The sequence below is a fragment of the Tachyglossus aculeatus genome, chromosome Y3 (assembly GCF_015852505.1).
Source record: "Tachyglossus aculeatus isolate mTacAcu1 chromosome Y3, mTacAcu1.pri, whole genome shotgun sequence".
Lineage (NCBI taxonomy): Eukaryota > Metazoa > Chordata > Mammalia > Monotremata > Tachyglossidae > Tachyglossus > Tachyglossus aculeatus.
Genome location: NC_052095.1, coordinates 933,459 through 958,371, shown reverse-complemented (window position 1 = coordinate 958,371; position 24,913 = coordinate 933,459). Strand labels below are relative to the sequence as shown.

General features: G+C 41.7%; 1 protein-coding gene across 1 annotated transcript in view; it reads right to left on the bottom strand.

The window, feature by feature from the left end:
* LOC119946747 (RING1 and YY1-binding protein-like) overlaps positions 1-24,913 on the bottom strand; it is a 71,227-nt gene that overhangs the window by 33,793 nt on the left and 12,521 nt on the right. Inside the window, exons 3-4 of the mRNA XM_038768183.1 lie at positions 2,464-2,640; positions 2,266-2,364 (exon numbers count right to left, since the gene is read on the bottom strand). Of these exons, the coding sequence (XP_038624111.1) occupies positions 2,266-2,364; positions 2,464-2,640 (276 nt within the window). The remainder of the gene's footprint in view (positions 1-2,265; positions 2,365-2,463; positions 2,641-24,913) is intronic.

Sequence of the window (24,913 nt, the reverse complement as noted above, 5' to 3'; positions counted from 1 at the left end):
GCACTTACTGTGTGCAGAGCACTGTACTAAGCGCTGTTGTGGGTGCTGGGGCAGACACAAGTTAATCAGTCAGAAATATTTCATGTCCCACATGGGCTTACAGTCTAAGTAGGAGGGTGAACAGGTAATGAATTCTTATTTTGCAGTTGAGAAAACTGAAGTTAAGTGACTTGCCCACGATCACCTCCAATAGTTGCTCATCCACCTCAACATCAAATGGAAACTTCTTGCTATTGGATTTAGGGACTCAGTCAAGGATCACATCCCACTCTCATGAGGTAAGAGTTTTGAACAAAGTGATTCAGTCACCTTGCTCTCTTGTACTTCACCTCATGTTCTCCTACTACAACCATGCGCACAAACTTCGCTACTCTACTATCACCCTGCTCACTGTACCTCAACCTCAACAATCTTACTGTTGATCTCGTACCTGCCGCTGGCCTGGAACGCTCTCCTTCCTCATATCTGACACACAATTACTCTTCCCCTTCAAAGGTATATCTGCTCCAAGAGGCTTTCCCTAAGACCTCATTTCCTCTTCTCCCACTCCCTTCTACAACGCCCTGACTTGCTTCCTTTATTTACCTCCCCACCTCAGTCCACAGCACTAATATTCATATCTGTAATTTATTTATTTATTTATATTAATGTTTGCCTTCCCCTCTAAACTGTAAACTTGTTGTGGGCAGTGAATGTGTCTACCAACTCTGTTACATTGTTGTATTGTACTCTCCCAAGTTCTTTGTTCAGTGTTCTGAAAACCGAAAGTGCTCAGTAAATATGACTGATTGATTGATCACATAAGAGGCAAATGACAGTGTTAAGGCTAGACCCCATTCATTCATTCATTCAATCAATCGTATTTATTGAGCGCTTACTGTATGCAGAGCACTGTGCTAAGCGCTTGGGAAGTACAAGTCAGTAACAAATAGAGACAGTCCCTACCCAACAATGGGCTCACAGTCTAGAAGGGGGAGAACAGTCCATAAGGGGGAGAAACCCAAATCATTTGACTCCCACGTCCAGCCAATAGGCCATGCTGCTTCTCTCATTTCCTCATTCTCCCTCTCTTCTGCATCACTTCTGCCCTTGTATCTGTATCTTTTAAGCACATATTTTTTTCTCAATGTTATTTGTTAAGTGCTTAACCAGGTGTCAAGAAGGGCTCTAAACATTAAGGACCATACAAGGAAATCATGTTGGAAACAGTCCCTGTTCCATTTAGGGTTCACGATCTGACATTTACCCCATCGTCAGCTCTACAGCACTTATGTATGTTTTTATTTTTATTTTATTTTAATATCTGTCTTCCCTTCCATACTGTAAGCTCCTTCTGGCACAGAGTATGCCTACCAACCATTTATGGTTATAATGTACTGTTTATTTTTATATTGTACTCTCCCAAGTGCTTAGTATAGTTCTTTGCACACAGTAAGTGCTCATTAAATATGACAATGAATGTACTTTTCTAAACACCTAGTATAGTGCTCTGCAAAGAGTAAGAATAAATACCACCGAGTGGTTGATTTGTTTATTAAATGATTTTAGAAGGGCTGTATAATTACAATCTTTAGGGGAAGTTGTGCAGTTACAATTTTTGAGAAGGGCCACTCTTGATGAGATTTTAGAAAGATCCTGATCCGTCACTCTCCATGTCGTCATTAGAAAGGTGACCTAGAGTAGACAGCTTGGAAGTGGAAGACCTGGAGTCAAGCAGCGAGGCCTAAAAGAGAGAGCACAGGTCTGGGGGCTTTGGACCTGGACAGCATGTCTCATTGGAAAGAGCACAGCCTTGGGAGTCAGAGGTTATGGGTTCTAATCCAGACTCCACCGCTTGTCAGCTGTGTGACCATGGGCAAGTCACTTAACTTCTCTGGGCCTCAGTCACTTCATCTGTAAAATGGGGATGAAGATTGTGAGCCCCATGTGGGACAACCTGATTACCTTGTATCTACTCCAGTACTTAAAACAGTGTTAGACACATTGTAAGTGCTTAACAAATACCAACAATATTATTATTCAATCCCATTTCCACTACTTGTCTGCTGTGTGACCTTGGGTAAGTCACTTTACTTCTCTATGCCTCAGTTACTCATTTGTAAAACAGGAATTAAGGCTGTGGGATATGGGCTGTGAACAACCTGATTTGCCGGGCACTTGGCAGAGTGGCAATTTTTTCTGTGAGAATACATTACATTATATTAATGTTTGGCTAAATCATATCATTAAACTTATTTTTATATGAGCATGCTAAGTTCAAGATACCTTGAAATGTGATTTGACTCACTGGCCTTTGTTGAGGCATTTTCAAACTGTACATGCTTTGATTCACTACAAGGATCTTTTAGAATGTCTGACTTTTGTCTAATGGGAGAAAGAGAAACAATTTATTGCTTTACAAATATTGGAAAAAGTACAGAAATTATTTTCAATAAAAATGTTGGGTTTTTCCTGAGTACTTACTTATTCTTCTTGTTGAAGTTCTTCTTTGTAACACCAGGGCTAATTTCCTTTTCTGTCTCATGTTTTTCTTTGTCTTGTTTCTCATCTTTTTCCTTCTTCTCCTTTTTAACTGGTGGTGGTATGATGTATTGCTGTGCCACTTGTTGTGCAACCAACTGGGAGTTTATTTTAGGTTTTCTTTGAAAAAAGAAACAATAGATTTTATAAAGAATTTTCCTGTTTTGCAAAACTAAATTAAATTTTGGGTTACGACCATTTTCTTGATAATGTACAAAAAAAGAGGAATATCCATTATACATAATAGTAAACATACTCAGATACTTCTTCTTTTGTAAAATTCTTCCTAGCCCAATGTCCGAAATTTGGAGTTGGTAATTCACAATTCCTTACACTTTTGAAAAATAGATCATCCAATAAAAATTCACTTAATTCTGAGTCCTGGAACTACATTTTCCTTATTGCCTTAGGTTTACATTCCCTGACAACTTTTCAATTCATTGGAAACTTACTTTTAATAAAATAACATGGGAAAGCTGTTAAATTGAAAATACATCCTCCTATATAATTACTCAGAGTAAGTTTGTTAGACTGCCCCTGAGGACAACATACACATTACAGGACCTCATTATTGTGGCTCAATGGAAAGAGCATGGGCTTGGAAATCAGAAGACGCGGGTTCTAATCCTAGCTCCTCCACGTGTCTGATGTGTGACCTTGGGCAAGCCACTTTACTTTTCTGTGCCTCAGTTACCTCATCTATGAAATACGGATTAGGAGTGTGAGCTCCAGATGGGACAATCTCATTACCTTGTATCTACCTCAGCATTTAGAACAGTTCTTAGCACATAGTAAGTTTAACAAATAATTGAGGACTAAGCATTTAAGAAGTCCTTAATGAATACCATTATTATCTTATTATAATTGATATTAATAACATTATAATAACATTATTAATGATGCTAATAAGGGGCAGAGAAGGATCCCATGTTAATCCAATCACTCATCCTATCCCGTCTAGATTTCTATATTAGCCTCCTTGCTGACCCCCTAGCTTCTGTCTCTTCCCACTCCAGTCCACACTTCACTCTTCTGCCCGGATCATTTTTCTACAAAAGAGTTCAGGTCAGTGATTCCTTGCCTTGAGGGTTCTTATAAAGTTTACTTTCATGTGTTTCATTCTCTAAAAACTTGATAATTCTCCATATGAGTGGTTTTTATGCAACTCTGCAGTACACTGGGATTGCTAGTAACAATAGTTTGGAACATATCAAGTGATGGTCAGCCCAGCATACACCAACACACAAGGAAATACTGTATTATCTGCACAATTGTTCCATAATTGTTTTGTAATCCAAAAGCAAGGAAAGGGTTATTTCATGAGTAATTTATTGTATCATTTAAGGGAGTAGTGGGGAAAAAGAGGAAATAAAGAAAAGAAGGATAGGAGGGGAGAATGAAGAGGAAATTTAGATGGCATTTGATGCTGCAATCTCTTAATTCCCCTTATTCCAAGGTGTTATATACAATAACTGTGCCTAGCCAATAACAAAAGAATAATATTGTTAAGAATTTACTATGTGCCAAGCACTGTTTTAAGCCCAGTCAGTCCCCTTTCTCACATGGGGTTTAGTCTAATTAGGAAGGAGAATAAGTATTTAAATCCCATTTTACATATGAAGAAATTGAGGAACAAAGAAATTTATGTTATCAGTGTGGAAGCACAATGGTCAAAGCCCTGAATTTGTCCCCTTGTCTCTCTGTCCTTACCCTCCAATCTGTTTCAGCCCTAGTCTTTCTTGACCACTTTGTGTACTTGATGATTTGATTGACTCAAGGCAGCTTGGTTACATGATTGACTCAAATCAAGTGGCCAAGCCTGATTTGAGCCAAGAACGTCACAACATATGCTAGACAAAACTACTTCCTTGAACTAAGCAAGACCCTTGGCCCTGCTTATCAGTAATGTCAGATCATCTAGAATAAAGTACTTCCCAAGCACTTAGTACAGTGCTCTGCACACAGTAAGCACTCAATAAATATGATTGAACGAATGAATGAATGAACAAAGCAGGTCCGGAACTGGACAGAAATGCTCATGGGATTTCTGCTTTCTATCCTAAAGTATTTCTCTTTTATTTTATTCTTCTAATCATTATGAATGTTGTACCAGTCATACATAAAGAAACTCTGTTTAGCTTGAAGTTGAGCTAGCCTTGAGTAGGAGAGGAAACTGCCCATTAACCACCACTCCTTCTAGTGTTAGAAGTGATTGTAGTAATAAACTTGTCTCTGACATACCGTTTTTAAACACTAAAAGTCCATGAAGATTTTCTTCCACATCAGCTCATAATATAATAAGAATAATATAATTGGTATTTGTTAAGTTCTTCCTATGTGCCAGGCACTGTCCTAAGCGTTGGAGGCTCACAGTTTCAATCCCCATTTTACAGATTGAGGTAACTGAAGCGCAGGGAAGTTAAGTAGCTTTCATCCATTCATTCAATCATATTTATTGAGTGCTTACTGTGTGCTGAGAACTGGACTAAGCACTTGGGAAAGTACAATGCAACAATAAACATACACATTCCCTGCCCAAGGACATATAGCAGACAAGTACAGGGGTCAGGGTTAGAACCCAGGTGTTTCTGTCTCTCAGCCTTATGTTCTATGCACTGTCACATTGCTTCTGATCCTCTTATTCTGGCCTAAGGGGCAGTTTTAGTGATTTTCTTCCTCTACCCCTTATCTATTGTCCAACTTCTCCATTCAAGTCAGCCAGTTAGTCAGTGAGTCAGTCAGTCAGTCAGTCAATCATATTTATTGAGCACTTACTATGTGCAGATCACTGAGCTAAGTGCTTGGAAGAATACAATATAAAAAATAAATAAAGAATTAGAGGGAACTTTTGGATTAAGAGAGGATTTCTTTTTAGGATGGGGATACATTGGCATGTTTGAAATTACTGGGGAAGAAGCTCCTCTGCCTCTGTGGGCTCTTCCCCTGCCTTTGACAGTAACTGTCTCTCAAGATTCAGTTCAGTTCTCCTTCTATTCTTCATCTACACTCACTCCTTTAAAGAACTCATTCATTTCCACGACTTCAACTTTCATTTCTATGGGGATGATTCTTAAATCTACATCTACAGTCCTATTCTCTCTCCTCTGCAATCTTGCATTTCTACTTATCTTCAAGACATCTTCTTCAAGACATCTCTACTTGAATACTGCAAAACAGAACTCCAAATCCTGTCCTCCCCATGACTTACCCATCATACCACTACCATCCTTCCTGTCTCACAAACCTTCACCTTTGGCATTACCAATCAATCAGCATTACCAATCAACCAGTGGTATTTACTGAACACTCACTATGTTCAAAGAGCCATACTAAGCTTTTGGGAGAGACAGTACAACAGAGTTGGCAGAGATGTTCCCTACACACGAGGACTTACAGTCTAAAGAGTAAGAAAAACATTAATTTAAACAATTTATAATATATCATTTAAAGATAGGCAGTTAATAGAAGCAGCTTGGCCTAGTGGATATAGCACAGGCTTGGGAGTCAGAAGGACCTGGGCTCTTAAACCCAGTTCCACCACTTGTCTGCTGTGTGACCTTGGGCAAGTCACTTAAAATTCTCTATGCCTCAGTTATGTGTGAGTCCCATGTGAGACACGGACTGTGTTCAAACTACTTAGCTTGCATCTACTACATTGTTTAGTACAGTTCTTGGCACATAGTGAGCATTTAACAAGTACCATAAAAAAGTGCTGTAGGTTGAGGGTGGGGTGAATATCAAATGCCCAAAGGTCATTGATCCAACTGCACAGACAATCAGAAAGGAGAGGGAGCTGAAATATAGAGGGCTCAATCAGGAAAGTCCTGTTGGAGAAGAGGTAACTTTGAAACTGGGGAGAGAGATGGTTTGGCATATATGGACAGGGAGGGATTTTTAGGTTGGGGGAGGATAATAACAATGGCATTTGTTAAGCACTTACTATGTAAAGCACTGATCTAAGTGCTGGGGGAGATACGAGGTAATCAGGGTGTCTCACATAGGACTCACAGACTACATCCCCCTTTAAGAGATGAGGGAACTGAGGCCCAGAGAAGCTAAGTGACTTGCCCAAAGTCAAACAGCTGACAAGTGGCAGAAGCAGAATTAGAACCCACAACCTCTGACTCCCAAGCCCAGGCTCTTTCCACTAAGCCATGCTGCCTTTCTTAGCAGGATTTAGGAAAGGGGTTGACATCATGACAGGCAATATCCAGGCATAATGATAAGGTGGCACTAGAGTGGTGAAGTGTGTGGCCTGGGCTTTATTGGGAGTTCAGTGAGGTGAGATAGGAGGAGGTGAGATGACTGAGTGCTTTAAAGCCAAAGGTAGGGAGTTTCTGTTTGATGTGGAGTTGGATGGGCAACCACTAGAGATTCTCAACTAGGAAAATGGACTGAACATTTCTGGAAAACCATTTCGGTATAGCAGAGAAAGTATTAACTGGAGTGGAGAGAGAGAAGAAGCAGGGAGGTCAGTGAGGGTGATACAGTTGTCGAGGAGGATCTTCCACTCATCTATCTCACGCCACCAAATTCTGTCAGTTAAAACTTCACAGCACTGCTACAATCTGCCCTTTCATCTCCATCCAAACTGATACCATATCAGCAGGTATGCAATGGAGTTGGGATTAGAACCCAGGTCCCCTGACTCCCAGACTCGTGACTTTTTCACTGGCTATGCTGCTTCCCTATTCCGTTTGTTATTGATAAAATTGAAACTGATACCATGTTTACTCTCCTAGCCCCAGCTTGATCACAGTGCAAGGATAGACAAAAGGGAAGAGTATGTATGACCAGTACTTAAGTATAATATAATTTAATGAAGTGGCTGCCAGTCAACCTATGAATCAAGCAAAAACTCCTCACACTTGGCTTCAAGGCTCTCCATCACCTCGCTCTCTCCTACCTCACCTCCCCTATCTCCTTCTACATCCCAGCCCACACACTCTGCTCCTCTGATGCTGCTAACCTCCTCACTGTGCCTCATTCTCGCCTGTCCCATTGTCGACCCCTGTCCCACGTCCTTCCTCTGGCCTGGGATGCCTTCTCTCTGCACATTCACCAAACTAGCTCTCTTATTCCCTTCAAAGCCCTACTAAGAGCTCACCTCCTCCAGGAGGCCTTCCCAGACTTACCTTTTTCCTCTCCTCTTCCTCACCCCCCCGCCCTACCTCCTTTCCCACCCCACAGCACTTGTATATATTTGTACAATTTAATTACTCTATTTATTTTACTTGTACATATTTACTATTCTATTTATTTCATTAATGATGTGCATATTGCTATAATTCTATTTGTTCTGAAGATTTTGACACCTGTCTACATGTTTTGTTTTGTTGTTTGTCTCCCCCTTCTAGACTGTGAGCCCACTGTTGGGTAGGGACCAACTATAGCAACTATATGTTGCTGACTTGTACTTCCCAAGCGCTGAGTACAGTGCTCTGAACAGCAAGTGCTCAATAAATATGAATGAATGAATGAATGAATTCTATATATTATACTACGCTACACTACACTACACTTCACTAAATTACATTATACTTAAGTACTTGTTATACTCTTCCCTTTTATCTATCCTTGCACTGCGATCAAGCTGGGGCTAAGGGGAGTAAAGTGTGCAGGGTGAGTTGCAGTAAGAAGTCAGTGAGTTAGGGAATGAAAGAGCAAGCTGATTGCTTTATCGCGATGGTAAAGAGGTTTTGTTGCAAGCTGAGGGTGGAAAGGCAACCACTGGAGGGTTTAAAGAAAGGTGATGCATACTAATCTTTTTTTAGATAAATGATCCAATTAGCAAAGTGAAGTATTGACTGGAGTAGGGACAGAAAGGAGGCTGGAAGGTCAGCAAGTAGGCAAAAGTCTTACTCAAGTCAATGTAAAATAAGTGCTTGGATCAGCCCAATAGAAATTTGGATTGAGAGGAAAGGGTGGATTTTAGCAATGTTGTGAAGGTTGAACTGACGGTCTTTGGGTGACAGACTGAATGAAGGCTGACTGAGAAAAATGAATCGATAAGCTTGTATCGGCCGGGAATGTGTTTTTATTGTTATATTTTACTCTTCCAAGCTTAGTACGGTACTTTGCACACAGTAAGCTCTAAATAAATGCTCTAAATAAATACGAATGAATAAATGATAATGCCAAGGTTAGAAGCTTGTGTGCTAGGGAAGATGGCGATGCTGTCCACAGTGATGGGAAAGTCAAAGGCAAAACAGGGTTCGAGTGGGAAGATGAGGAGTTCTCTTTTGGACATATTAAGTTTGGGATGTTGGTGAGATGTTCAAGTAGAGATGTTGTGAAGGTGTGTTAGAAATGCAAGACTGCAGAGGAGTGAGATCATCCCTTGGAGAAGTAAATTTGGGATTCATCCATGTTAAGATGGTAATTGAAGCTGTGAGAAAAGTTAGTCCCTTCCCCATCAACATAGTGGGAAGCCCTGTGACACAGTGAAAAGTGCACAAGCCTGGGAGTCAGATATTCTCCTGTGTGACCTTGGACAAGTCAAGTCACTTAACTTCTCTGGGACTCAGTAACCTCATGTGTAAAATGAGAATTAAATCCTACATTCCCTCCTACTTAGATTGTGAGCCCCAGTTAATCAAACAGTTGCATTCATTGAGCGTTTACTTCACTCAGAGCACTGTGCTGGGCTCTTGGGAGAGTACAATATAATAATAATAATAATAATAATAATAATAATAATAATAATAATAATAATAATAGTAAATGGTATTTGTTAAGTGCTTACTATGCGCAAAGCACTGTTCTAAGCACTGGCGGGGGATACAAGGTGATCAGGTTGATCCACTTGGGGCTCACAATAACTTAATCCCCATTTTACAGATGAGGTAACTGAGGCACAGAGAAGTTAAATGACTTGCCCAAAGTCACATAGCTGGCAAGCAGCGGAGCCAGGATTAGAACCCATGACCTCTGAGTCTCAAGCCGGTCCTCTTTCCACTGAGCCACGCTGCTTCTCTAATATAACAGAGTAGTTAGACACATTTCCAGCACACAAGGTACTTACAGTTTAAAGTGGAAGGCAGACATTACTATGAATGAATAATTCATGAATATATACATAGGTGCCATCGCTTCTTCCCATTCTTCCTTTGGTCCCTCTCCACACTCCAAACTTTGTCCATCCCTCTTCTATTTCTCTGGCCTTAACAAAACTTTTATATTCTATAGCACAAATTTTTATTGTTTTAGTATTTCACCATAATGGTTGTTTCTCCCATAGCCATAACTGTCACCTGCCCAACTCTTCTTTCCACTTTCTTTCCTATCCCCCCAAGCCATAGACAAGCATGAGACATGTTAGTCTCCACCCAGATTTCTGCCACTGCTACTAACACAAATACTCCTACTGGTAATAATAATGGCATTTGTTAAGTGCTTACTACATGGAAGAGGAGCACGGTGTAGAGGATAAAGTACACCATCTTGGGCCTTGTCTGCTGTGTGGCCTTGGACATGTCACCTCACTCTCTGTGCCTCAGTTATCTCACTTGTAAAATGGGGATGAAGACTGTGATCCCTGCATACGACTGGGGCAGTGTCCGGCTCGATTTGCTTTGTGTCTGAAATTCGTTCACTCATTTATTTATTCAATCATATATATTGAGCACTTACTATGTGCACAGGACTGTACTATGCACTTGGAAAGTACAACTTGGTAACAGACAGAGATGATCCCCACCTAACATAGGCTCACCATCTAGAAGGGGGAGACGGACAACAAAACAAGTAATGAACACTTAACAAATTCCATAATTATTATTATTATTTTGTCAAGCACTGTTCTAAGTGCTGGGAAGGGTGCAGGGTTATCAGGTTGGGCACAGCCCCTCTCCTACATGGGGCTCACAGTCTAAGTAAGAGGGAGAACAGGCAATGAATCCCCATTGTCCAGAGGTGAAAACTGGGGCAGACAGAGATGAAGTGACTTTCCCAGGAATACACAGAAGGCAAGCGAGGATTTCGGATTGGAACCTTCAATTATCACTCCAAATGTTCACATACTTGTCAAATACCAGTGACCATATTAATATGGCTCAGAGAACTTTTTGCCATTAGAAAGCTGGCTCATTCCATCTGAAAGTAATATTTGTATCTCATCTCGAACTCCACCAAAGGGATATATGAACAAAGGTGGGTTTTGGTAAAAGCTCAATGGTAATCTATATTACATATTGCTTGCTTCCGGGGGTTTTCTGCCCACCCATGACTGGGGGCACTATAGCTAGTAGTCCAATGAGCAAGTCAAGTTTGGTTGCTCACCTTGATTGATTTGTGGACACACTAATTAACTCTACAGATGTGTTCTTTCTTTAAATCAATCTATCAGTAGTTTATTAAGTGACCACTCTGTTCAAGGGACTGCACCAAGCGCTTGGGAAAGCAAAATGTAATAGAATTGGCAGGCTCTCCTCCTGCCCACCAGAAGCTTACAGTCCAGAGGGAAGGCTGAATGAGAAGAATGAGAGTGACCACTTATGAATGTGCTATTGCAGTAAGGAGGGCTCTGTTAAGGAGAGGTGAGGTGGTTCATGGAAATGTACTGTCCAAGTACATATCTCAATAACCAAAGTCAGTAGGGATAACTAGTGGACATATCAAAGCTCCTTCCACAGTGGAAGCCATGCAACTTTCTTCTAGATTCCTTCTCCCAACTTGGCCATTCTGTCTCTGTAACCACTCAGAGCTTTGCCAGATTCTTGACTCCCTTACCCAGCCACTGATGGGATGCCCCATCAGCCCAGGGAAGGCAGTTGACATTTAAAAGAGGCAGCATTTATAAACCAGTGTCTCAAATAGTAATACTGCAGCAAAGTCGTACATATTTCAGTAGAGTTCTCTTATGCCTCTGTCTTACATATCTGCCTGGGACAATCTTCCATTCATTCCTTCATTCCTTCATTCCTTCATCCTATCCCTACTGGATTACTGCAGCAGCCTCCTCTCTGATCTCCCATCCTCCTGTCTCTCCCCTCTTCAGTCTATACTTCACACTACTGCCCGAATTGTCCTTGTTCAGAAATGCTCTGGGCATGTTACTCCCCTCCTCAAAAATCTCCAGTGGCTACCGCGCATCAGGCAGAAACTCCTCACCCTTGGCTTCGAGGCTCTCCATCACCTCGCCCCCTTCTACCTCACCGCCCTTCTCTCCTTCTACAGCCCAGCCCGTACCCTCCGCTCCTCTGCTGCTAATCTCCTCACTGTGCCTCGCTCTTGCCTGTCCCACCGTCGACCCCCAGCCCACGTCATCCCCCTGGCCTGGAATGCCCTCCCTCCCCAAGTCCGCCAGCCTGGCTCTCTTCCTCCCTTCAAGGCCCTACTGAGGGCTCACCTCCTCCAGGAGGCCTTCCCCAGACTGAGCCCTCTCCTTCCTCTCCCCCTCCTCCCCATCTCCATCCCCCATGCCTTACCTACTTCCCTTCCCCACAGCACCTGTATATATGTATATATGTTTGTACATATTTATTACACTTATTATTTATTTATTTTACTTGTACATATCTATTCTATTTATTTTATTTTGTTAATATGTTTGGTTTTGTTCTCTGTCTCCTCCTTCTAGACTGTGAGCCCACTGTTGGGTAGGGCCCATTTCTATATGTTGCCAACTTGTACTTCCCAAGCGCTTAGTACAGTGCTCTGCACACAGTAAATGCTCAATAAATATGATTGATTGATTGATTGATTGATTGATTGATTGATATACCAAACTAGGTCTTTTCCTTCCTTCAAAGCCCTACTCAGAGCTTACCATCTCCAGGAGGCCTTCCCAGACTAAGCCCCCTTTTCCTTTGCTCTTCCTCCCCTCCCCATCACCCCCACTCCCTCCCTCTGACTTACCCCTTCCCCTCCCCATAGCACTTGTGTATATTTATACATATTTATTACTCTATTTTATTAATGAGTTGTATATAGATATAATTCTATTTATTCTGATGGTGTTGACACCAGCTTATTTTGTTTTGTTGTCTGTCTCCCTCTTCTAGACTGTGAGCCCGTTGTTGGGTAGGGACCATCTGTATATGTTGCCGATTTGTACTTCTCAAGCTCTGCACAAACGAAGCGCTCAAAAAATATATGACCGATTGAGTGAATGAATGAATGAATGAATGAACAAATGTTTCCTCTTGCTCCTGACTCCAGACTGGGAACTCATTTCTGGACTGTAAACTCCTTGTGAGCAAGGTATATGTCCACCAAATCCGCTACATTGCACTCTCCCATGTCCTCAGCACAGCTCTCAATAAATGCAATAAATGATGGATTGGTGGATTGGCTGATTCACCTATCGCCATCCCCTTGACTGACTGATTCACCTATCTCCACGCCCTCATACAGTGTTTCCCATATTTGTAACTCCCTCCTCTCCGGAATTTGACAGGCCATAGCTCTCCCTGTCCTCAAGCCCTCCTAAAATCCCACCTTCTCCAACAAGCCTTCCCCTAGTAACTCCTAATACTGCAAATCATGTCAACCAAACAGCCACATCTGGCCATTTCTCAGTCAATTCCTTTTCATTCCTCATTGACACTTTTGCACCATCCCACCTCCTCCATCTTTCCCTTCCTTTGAAGCCTATATCAATCTACCCTTGCCATCCACTCCAATTCCTAGTCACGGCCATCTATCACCCCCCAGGCCCCACCTCTAACTTTCTGAACTATCTTGAACCCTTTCTCACAATTCTTCTCTCATTCTCCATCCTTATCATTGATTCTTGGGGACATCAGTATTTACGTGGATGTCCCCAATGATCCTTTTACTTTCCACCTCTTCTCATTCCTTTACTTCAATGACTTGTTCTACTCCACCTCACACACTCACCAATTTGGGCACACCCATGATTTTATACTCTCCAACAACTGTTCAATCTTTACTCTCAACCGTTCTGAAATTCCTCTGTCTAACCATAACTTCCTTACCTGCTCTCTTTCCCATTCACTCACCCTGCCTCAAACCTATCCTTTCCCCCCCACAGAGATCTCTTTTGAGCCACTCCAGCAGTCTACAACCACTCCTGCTCCATTTTGTCTCCATACCCAAATTACCTTCTCCTGATGCACAAATTGACATATTCAACACTACCCTCTCCACTGAAATGAACTCCCTTGCTTCCCTGTCACATCACCAGGTTCATACCAGTAACTCATAATCCAAGAACATCACCGCGGCACACTTCCTCCGCTCTTGTGCCCAAGCAGCAGAGCACTGTTAGAGGAAATATACACATCTCCCTGACCTTGTTCATCTATAATTCATTCTTATTCATTCATTCATTCATTCATTCATTCAATCGTATTTATTGAGTGCTTACTATGTGCAGAGCACTGTACTAAGCACTTGGGAAGTAGTTACCTGCTTCAGTTTGGCCCTCTCCATTGCCCGACAACAATACTTCTCCTTCCTAATTCACTCCCATACCCACTGCTCCCACCAGCTGTACCAGACATTCAACTTCCTTCTCAAACCTCCCGCCTCCAATAATCCAACAATTTCTTTCCCAAAATGAGATGGTTACATACTTCAACAACAAAATTGAAACAGTCAGGCTTGATCTCCCTAAAATGTCCCTAAAATCTCCCCTCCTCTCCAATCACCCCTCTTCCTCCACTCTCATTGACTTTCCCTATATTCCCTACAATAACTCGAGTAAATCTCTCCCCTCTTCTTTAAATCTACCCTCTCGCCCCTTCCCTTCTTCCTTCGACTACCATCTTCAACCATTTACTTTCCAAATGGTTCTTCCCCACAGCTTTCAAACATGCTTACATATCACCTAAGAAACCCTCCCTTGACCCCAGGGCTCCCACCAGTTATCAACCCATGCCCCTTCTACCGCTTCTCTCCAAACTTTTTGAGAGCACTGTTTACACTCACAGACTCCATTTTCTACCTCCAGTTCTCTCCTAGGCCTCTTCAAATCTGGCTTCTGCCCCATTACTCAATAGAAACAATCCTCTCTAAAGTAACCAGTGACCTTCTCGCCAAATCTGATGGCCTCTACTCCATCCTAGTCCTTCTAGACCTTTGTACCTCCTTTGATACTGTAGATACTCCTTGACTAACCCCTCCTTTCCTCTTCACCCACACCCTTCTGCATCACCGACTTGCTCCCTTTATTCATTCCCCCTTCTGAGTCCCACAACACTTATATACCTATCCGCTATTTATTTATTTATTCTCATTAATATCTGTCTCCCCTCTACACTATAAGCTCATTGTGGGCAGGAAATGTGTCTTTTTATTGTTATACTGCATTCTCACAAGCACTTGTCTTAAGCCTTCAAGTTGTCTCTGACCCACAGTGACACAGTAAGCTCTCAATAAATACACCATCCTCCTTGTCTCACAAGCCCCTATTTTAGCATTATTCTCTCATTTAACCCACATCAGTCCTCCCTTCACGATATCATTAATTATTAATTCCTCATCTGCAATCTACTACTTTGCTGATTCAAGCACTTATCATAACCCTCAGAATACTACATCAGTCTCCTTGCTAACCTCCCTGACTCTTTTATTTTTAATGGTATTTGTTAAGTGCTTACTCTGTGCCAGACACATTAATTAGCAGTGGGGTAGATACAAACAAGCTAATCAGGTTGGACACAGCACCTGTCCCACATGGGGCTCAGTGTATTTATTCCCAGTTTACAGACAAAATAACTGAGAAACACAGAAGTTATGTCACTTGCCCAAGGTCCCAGTGAAGACAAGTGGTGGAGCTGGAACTAGAATCCAGGTCTTTCTGTTTTCCAGGACCATGCTCTAGTCCCAAGGTCTTGCTTATTCTCTGAATCCAAACCCTCCCCTCTCAAATCCATAATTCATTCCACGGCCTTGGATCATTTTTCTAGAAAAATGTTCAATACACACTTCCCCACTCCTTGAAAACGTCCAATTGTTGTTCATTCACCTCTACACCAAATAGACACTCTTTGCCATTAGCTTTAAAATACTCAATCAGCTCATTCCCTCTTACCTACCCTCAATGATCTCCTAACATAACCCAATTTGTTCTCTGCTCCTCTAACACCAGCATATTCTCTATACCTCAGTCTTGTCTATATTGTCATCAACCCAATGTCCACAATCTCCCTTAGGCCTGGAAATCCCTCCCCCACTATAAACATCAGATTATCAGTCTCTCCATTATCTTTTGTTGGCTACTCTTCTGCTTCTGACACTTAGGCGCTTAAGGGGTACTCAAGGTTCAGTTCTGGGTCCCCTTCTATTCTCCATCTACACCCACTCCCTTGGAGAACTCATTCATTGCCGTGGATTCAACTACCACCTCTATGCAGATGATTACCAAATCTACATCTCCAGCCCCAATCTCTCTCATTCCCTGCTATCTCACATTTTCTTCTGACTTCAGGATAACCTCTACTTGGATGTCTTTCTGATACCACAAATTAAACATGTCTAAAATGGAACTCCTTATCTTCCCACCCAAACCCTATTCTCCCACTGTCTTTCCCATCACTGTAGACAATACCTCAATCCTCACTAACTCACAAAACCATAACCTTGGCATTGTCTTTGATTCTGCTATCTCATTTCACACACATATTCAATCTGTCTCCAAATCCTATCAGTTCTACTTTCACAACACTACTAAAATCTGCCCATTCATTCATTCATTCATTCATTCATTCATTCATTCATTCATTCATTCATTCATTCATTCACTCATTCACTCACTCACTCACTCATTAATTAATTAATTAATTAATTTGATCATATTCATTTGGTGCTTACTGCATGCACAGCACTATACCAAATGCTTTGGACAGTACAATGCAACAATAAATGGCCACACTCCCTGCCCACAACAGTTACCATGCTGATGGTATTGACTCATCTAAAGCAGCTTGGCTCAGTGGAAAGAGCTCAGGCTTTGGAGTCAGAGGTCATGGGTTCAAATCCTGGCTCTGCCAATTGTCAGCTGTGTGACTTTTGGCAAGTCACTTAACTTTTTTGTGCCTCAGTTACCTCATTTGTAAAATGGGGATGAAGACTGTGAGCCCCCTGTGGGACAACCTGACCACCATGTAACCTCCCCAGCACTTAGAACAGTGCTTTGCACATAGTAAGTGTTTAATAAATGTCATTATTATTATTATTATGTTTTGTTTTGTTGTCTGTCTCTCCCTTCTAGACTGTGAGCCTTTTGTTAGGTAGGGCCCATCTCTACATGTTGCTGATTTGTACTTTCCAAGTGCTTAGTACAGTGTTCTGCACACAATAAGTGCTCAAAAAATACGATTGAATGAATGAATGATACAAGTACTTATCCTAGGCTACCTTGGCTATGCATCTGCCCCCTATTTCTCCCCATTCTAGTCCATACTTCACTGCTGCAAGGGTCATGTTTTAACAGAAACATTCAGTCCAAATTTCCCCACTCCTCAGGAACCTCTAGTGGTTGACCCTCCACCTCCACATGAAACAGAAACTGCTTACCCTCACCTTTAAAGCAGTCAATCGGTTTGCCGCCTCCTACTTCACTTCACTAATTTCCTAATAAAGATTGAGCTACACACTCCACTCCTTTAACTCTAACTTACTCACTGTGCCCTGAATTCACCTATTTTGCCATCAATCCCTTTCCCACATCCTCCCCCTAGGATGGCATTCCTTCCCTGTCCATATATGCCAGATCCTCACTATCGTCACCTTCAGAGCATTATTAAGGTCCAAGCTCCTCCAAGAGGCCTTACCTGTTTAAGTCTTCTTTTTCCTAGCTTCCCATCCCTTATTTATCATCGAGGCTCTTGGATCTGTGGCCTTAGGACATAAGGTATTCAACTCACCCCAATGTCACAGCACTTATGTACATATCTTTAGTTTATGTTATATATTATACATTTATATTAATGTCTTTTCCCTCTGTAGACTGCACACTTGTTATGGACAAGTTATGTGTCCATTAATTCTGTTGTACTGTAATCTTCCAAGTGCTTAGTACATAGCAAGCACGCATTAAGACCACAAATGGATTTATTTATCGACTTTAAAAATGACTTTTCAGCTGAATAAGCATATAGAGTCATATATATATATACATAGAGTATATATAATATAGTGTATGTGTGTTTATATATATGTAAACAAATGTAAATAATTACAAAATTGCTAGAAACGCCTGGTGGGTTTATGAGACTTAAGTGTTGCAATTAACTGGAAAGGTTTGTTGGAGGCTTCTATTTCACTTTTTACTACTGTTAGTTTCAATCAATGAATTAATCAATCAATCAGTGGTATTTATTGAGTGCTTACTATGTGCTGAGCACTGTAATAAGCACTTGGGAGAGTACAATATAACAGAATTAGCAGACATTTTCCCTTCCCACAAGCTTAGAGTCCAGATTTCTACTGGGGGGAAAGATTAATATGAATAATTAAGAACTGATACTGTATAAATTGTGAATGCATGATATTGTTATAAAATATGCATATTATTTTTAATATTGTTTATTTGTAAACCCTATATATTATATTCATAAACAAATGGAGTAACTTTATTTATAGAAGATAAAATTATAACAATAATAAGAGGTCCCTTATTAGTAGTAGATTAAAAACTACTTATTGGCATTTTTCAGTAATTTTAATAAAGGGGTATCCAACAAACATCAGGGCAGTATTTGAAGTGCTTCTCTGGGTGGAAGGTTTAATGGTTTCGATTTAGTCAAATGTATGAAAAGCCATTTTATGGAAAGAATAAAGCACAATTTCAAACGTGGCATTTCAGCAGCAAACTGGAACAAATTTTGTTTATTTATATTGATGACTCTCCCCACCTCTAGATTGTGAGCTTGTTGTGGGCAGGGAATGTCACTGTTTATTGTTGTGTTGTACTTTCCCAAGTGCTTAGTATGATGCTCTGCACACAATAAGCACTTACATACAATTGAATGACTGAAAGAATGAAAATCTATAGCAGACAACAGATTAGCACAGTGCCTTGCCCAAAACAATTTCCCTCTGGAGTAGTAGTTTGGAAGGGATCATGAAAAAAGAAGAAGATAAAAGTGTAACCCAGGGAAAACATTTCAAACAATAAGCATGACAGTACTTAGAACACTGCTTCAGTGCTTAGAATACTGTTAGATAAGAAGAGCTTAACAAATACAATAACGATAATACAGTCTTTATGACTGCCTTGTGGTTGATGAAATCCTACATTTATGTTTTCAGTCACCCACACAATCTTAAATGAATGTCACTGTTAGTGGAATCTTCTTCGGCAATAGAGACATGCATTTATTTAACCTCCAAGCAGACTCGGACTATATCCTTTCTACTGTAGCTGACTCCTCAGTGATGTCTGCTGCATGAATCATTTATCTAAAAAATGTTCAGTCCAAATAGTCTCCCAAACTATTCAAGAACCTCCAATGGTTGCTCATCCCCTCCACACAAAATAGAAACTCCTTAACATAAGCTTTGAAGCACTCACTGAATTCAGCCCTCACTATAAGCCCTTTCTAAACACTTTGCTCCTGTAGCTGCAGCTTGTTCATTGTGCCCTGATCTCATCTATCTCTCTGCCAATCCCTTCCCCATGTCCTCCAACTGCCTGGAACTCTCTTGTCTTCTCTGAATATGCCAAACCAACACTTTCTCCACTTTCAAAAACTTTTAAGAGCACATCTTCTCCAAGAAGCCTTCCCCAGTTAAGTTCCATTTCCCTCAACTCCCTCCTCCTTCCATGTCAACTATATACCTGGCTATGGGTATTTGGGCACTTTATATTCACCGAATCCTCTGTTCCACAGCCTTTATGTACGTATTTATAAATTATATATTAAAAATATTTATACTTACCTCTGTCTCCTGCTCTACACTGTAAGCTCACTGTGGGAAGGAACAAAGTGTACTAATTCTGTTGAACTGCACTCTTCCAAGCACTTTGTACAGTGTTCTAGCCAGAGTAAGCTCTCAAGCTCTCAATAAGTACTGTTGATTGATTGACTGATTCATTCATTCATTCAATCATGTTTATTGAGCACTTACTGTATGCAGAGCACTGTACTATGTGCTTGGGAAGTACATGTTGGCAACATATAGTGACGGTCCCTACCCAACAACTGGCTCACAGTCTAGAAGGGGGAGACAGACAACAAAACAAAACATGTGGATAGGTGTCAAGTCATCAGAACAAACAGAATTAAAGCTAGGTGCACATCACTAACAAAATAAATAGAATAGTAAATATGTACAAGTAAAATAAATAGAGTAATAAATCTGTACAAACATATATACATGTGCTGTGGGGAGGGGAATGATGTAGGGTGGGTGGATGGGGAGGAGGGGAGGAAAAAGGTGGCTCAGCCTGGGAAGGCCTCTTGGAGGAAGTGAGCTTTCAGTAGGGCTTTGAAGGGAGGAAGAAAGCTAGTTTGGTGGATGTGTGGAGGGAGGGCATTCTAGGCCATGGGGAGGATATGGGCTAGGCATCGATGGCGGGACAGGTGAGAACAAGGTACAGTGAGGAGGTTAGTGGCAGAGGAGTGGAAGGTGCGGGCTGGGCTGTAGAAGGAGAGAAGGAAAGTGAGGTAGGAGGGGGCGACGTGATGGAGAGCCTCCTTATGATACATATACATATAACATGGAGATACAACTCTTATGGTTTGATTCCCACTCAATGATGCATAACCCTAGAATATAGTCATTAACAATTGACACCCTAATAGATATAATAATTAGTAATAATTGTTGTATTTTTAAGCACAGTGCCGGGCACTGTACTAAACACTGGGGTAGATATATGCAAATTGGATTGGACACAGTCCCAGTTCCACATGGAGCACAAAGTCTCAATCCTCATTTTACAGATAAGGTAGCTGAGGCACAGAAGTGAAGTGACTTGCCTATGGTCACAGAGCATTCATTCATTCATTCTATTGCATTTATTGAGCACTTAATGTGTACAGAGCACTGTACTAAGTGCTTGAAAAGTAAAATTCAGCAACAGATAGAGACAATCCCTACCCAACAACAGGCTTACAGTCTAGAAGGGGAGAGACAGACAACAACAAAAAACCAAGTAGACAGGCATCAATAGCATCAATATAAATAATAATAATAATAATAATAATAATAATAATGGTATTTGTTAGGCACTTACTATGTGCAAAGCACTGTTCTAAGTGCTGGGGAGGTTACAAGGTGATCAGGTTGTCCCACAGGGGGCTCACAGTTTTTAATCCCCATTTTACAGATGAGGTAACTGAGGCACAGAGAGGTTTAGTGACTTGCCCAAAGTCACACAGCTGACAGTTGATGGAACTGGGATTTGAACCCCTGACCTCTGACTCCTAAGCCCGTGCTCTTTCCACTGAGCCATGCTGCTTCTCTAAATCTAAATCTAAATAGAATTATAGATATATATATACATCATCAATAAAATAAATATAATGATAAATATGTACATATATACATAAGAGCTGTGGGGCAGGGAGGTGGGAAGAGCAGAGGGAGGGAGTAGGGGTCATGGGGAGGGGAGGAGGAGCAGAGGGAAAGGGGGTCTCAGGCTGGAACGCCTCCTGGAGGAGGTGAGTTCTCAGTAGGGGTCTGAAGTGGGGGAAGTGAGCCAGTTTGGTAGATGTGAGGGGGAGGGCATTCCAGACCAGAGGTAGGATGTTGGCCAAGGGTCAAAAGTGGGACAGGTCAGAACAAGGCACAGTGTAGAGGTTGCGGCACCAGAGGAGTGAAGTGTATGAGCTGGGCTGTAGAAGGAAAGAAGCAAGATGAGATAGGAAGGTGATGGAGAATTCTGAAGACAATAGAGAGGAGTTTTCACTTTATACAAAGTTTGATATACAGTCACTGGAGATTTTTGAGGAGGGAGGTGACATGCCCAGAGCGTTTCTGTGGAAAGATAATCCAGGCAATAGCGTGAAGTATAGACTGAAGTAGGGAGAGACAGGAGGTTGGGAGATCAGAAAGGATGCTGAGTAATACAGTAGGGATATGATTAGTGAAGTCACTAACAAGTTTGGATGGAGAGGAAAGGGCAGATCTTGGCAATGCTGTGAAGGTGAGACTGACAGGTTTTGGTGATGGATTGGATGTGTGGGTGAATGATGGAGTGATGTCAAGGATGACACCAAGGTTGTGGCTTGTGAGACAGGAAGGATGGTAGTGCTGTCCACAGTGATGGAAAAGTCAGGGAGATGACGGGGTTTGGGAGGGAAGATAAGGATCTCAGTCTTAGACATGTTGAGGTTTAGGTAGTGGGAGGACATTCAGGAGATGTCTTGAAGGCAGGAGGAGACAGAAGCCTGGAGGGAGAGAGAGAGAATAGGGGAGCTGATGTAAATTTGGGTATCATCTGCGTAGAGGTGATAGTTGAAGCCATGAAAGCAAATGAGTTCACCAAGGGAGTGAGTATAGATAGAGAACAGAAGGGGATCAAAAACTGAGGAACCCCTATTGTTATGGGATGGAGGTGGCGGGTAGCCACAAAGGAGACTGAGAATGAATGGCCAGAGAGATAAGAGGAGAACCAGGAGAGGACGGTGTCAGTGAAGCCAAGGTTGGATAAAGTGTTGAGGAGAAGGGGATGGTCAACATTGTCAAGGGCAGCTGAGAGGTTGCGGAGGATTAGGATAGAGTAGAAGCCACTGGATTTGGCAAGAAGGAGGTCATTGGTGACCTTGGAGAGAGTAGTTTCAGTGGAGTGGAAGGAACGGAAACCAGATTGAAGGGGGTCCAGGAGAAAGTCAGAGGACAGAAATTTGAGGCAGAGAGTATAGATGACTCGATCTAGGAGTTTGTAGGGGGAGGGTAGGAGGGAGATGGGGTAATAACTGGAGGGGGCTGTAGGGTCAAGGGAAGGTTTTTTTAGGATGGGGGAGACGTGGATATGTTTGAAGGCAGAGGGGAAGAAGCCCTTGGAGAGTGAATAGTTGAAGATGGAAGTTAAGGAGGGGAGAAGGGAAGAGATGAGAGTTTTTATAAGGTGAGAGGGAATGGGGTCAGAAGCACAGATGGAGGGGGTGGCATCTGACAGGAGGAAGGAGATCTCCTCTGAAGATACTGCTGTGAAGGATGGGAAAGTAAAAGATGGTGTCAAGAGTTGGGGGCATGGAAAAGGGGGAGGGGTGACTTTGGGGAGATCAGAACTGATGATGTTTAATTTTCCTAATGAAGTAGGTGGCCAGATCGTTGGGGGTGAGGGATGGGGGAGGGGGATGAACAAGGGGCCTGAGGAGGGAGTTAAATGTCTGGAACAGATGATGGGGGGCATGGGCATGGGTGTCAATGAGAGAAGAGAAATAGTTTTGCCTGGCAGAGGAGAGGGCAAAGAAAGGATAAACAGAGGAGAGGGCAAAGAAAGGATAAATTTAAAGTGAACAATGTTGGCCTGTGTGCAGCTTTCAGCAGTTCGAACATAGGAGCGAGGGCAGTGGACAATGGCAGTGATCCAGGGCTGTGGGTTAGTGGTGCGAGAGTGATAAAGGGATAGGGGAGCGAGTGAGTTGAGTTGAGTAGAGAGGGTGGAGCTGAGTGCAACTGTTCAGTTATCAAGAGTGGATAGAGTAAATACGGAGGCAAGGTAGAGTGTGATACACTGAGAGAGATGAATGAGAGAGATGGATGGATGGATGAGGTCTCTCTGGGGGAGTAATACAGATTTATTGGGTTGGGGAGTGTGAGAGAGGAGGCAGATGAGAAGGTTATGGTCAGAGAGAAGGATTTCAAGTTGGTGAAAGTGGAGATAGTGCAGTGGTTAGAGATGAGTGGCAGAGCCACGATTAAAACCCATGTCCTTCTGACTCCCAGGCCTGTGCCCTATTCACAAAACCATGGCAATCTAATGCCATTATTACAAAAAAAGCAATTAAGAAGTTAAGAGTTCTACATTACCATTTAAAATTTTGGATTAAGATGAACTGCATCCACTTTAAGAAAACCAATGACTATATAAAAATTAATTTGTAAGATCCTGGTGGAGAAAGACATTCAAAGGTGAGAAGAGATACTCATATGGAATTCTGCTGTATAGTACTTTTTGAAGGTAAGTAGTCTATTGCCCAAATTAAGCAGGACAAAGTATTCACATAAGTTGAAAATCCACTACCATAGTAGAACATGGTTTTATTTTCATAGTTATAGGCAAATATTAACTATTAATATTAATACTACTGATCATTTAGTTAATGACATATTGTTTGCTAAATCCTGCTGTTTTTTCCTGTTTTTTCATCTGGATTCTACCTTTTTGACACTTCTCACTTAATTTCATCACTGATGTCTCCTCCTCCAGTTTTTCCCCTATCCAATCTACATTTCAAGTTGCTGCACAGATCAATTTCCTTCAGAATCATCTGGCCCACATCTTAAGATCCTCCTCCGGCTTACTGTGGCTCTTTGCATCCAACAAAATCCCCTCATAACTGCCTTCAAAGTTGTCCGCAAAATGGCCCCATCTGTACACTCTTCCCAAGCCAAGTTTCTAGCTGTGCTCTGCTCTTGACTCTCTCATCTCAGTTTCCCTGCTCATTCTGTTCCCTAATCTTGGAATTCCCTCCCTTTCTACATGTGATAGACCATAACTCTCACCTCCTCCAACAAACTTTCCCCAATTCATTTCCTAGCACCCTGAATGCTATTATCTCTAGAATTTGCTAAGCTATTTAAAGCTGTCTTTAACACTCAGGCATATTTGCCTGCTCATTTTTAAAGAATTAATGCACTTACTATATTCCAGGTACTGAACTAAGTGCTGAGGTAGCTACAAGCTAATCATGTCCCAAATGGGGGGCTCACACTTCTTAATCCCCGTTTTACATATAAGGTAACTGAGGCACAGAGAAATGAAGTGACTTGCCTAAGGTCACACACAGCAGACATGTGGTAGAGCCAGCATCAGAACCCTGATCCTCTGACTCCCAAGCCTGTTCTTTATTCACTAAGCCATGCTGCTTCCCAAATTAATGTATTTTGACAGTATTGTAAATATTTTTAAGTTTATCTCCTGCACTAGAGGGTCTATTCCTTGTGGGCAGAAAGCATGTCGCTTTGTTAAACTATGCTTCCTAAGCATATTTTACAGAAAAGCAGCAAGTTCTAGTGTCAAGAGCATGCACCTGGTTTCTAATTGCAGTTTACACATTTGCCTTGTGACCTAAGTTAAGTCACTCAACTTCTCTGGGCCTCAGTCTCATTATTTGTAAAATGGGAACTAAATACCTGGACCCTCTATCGTAGACTTTGAATCCCAAGATGAGCAGAAATTGTGTCCAACCTGATTATCTCCTAAATTATTTGTACAGTGTTTCAGATAAAGTAAGTGCTTAAAAAAATATTATTATTAGCAGCAATAATAATAACAATATGGTGCATCACTCACAGTGGGTGTTCA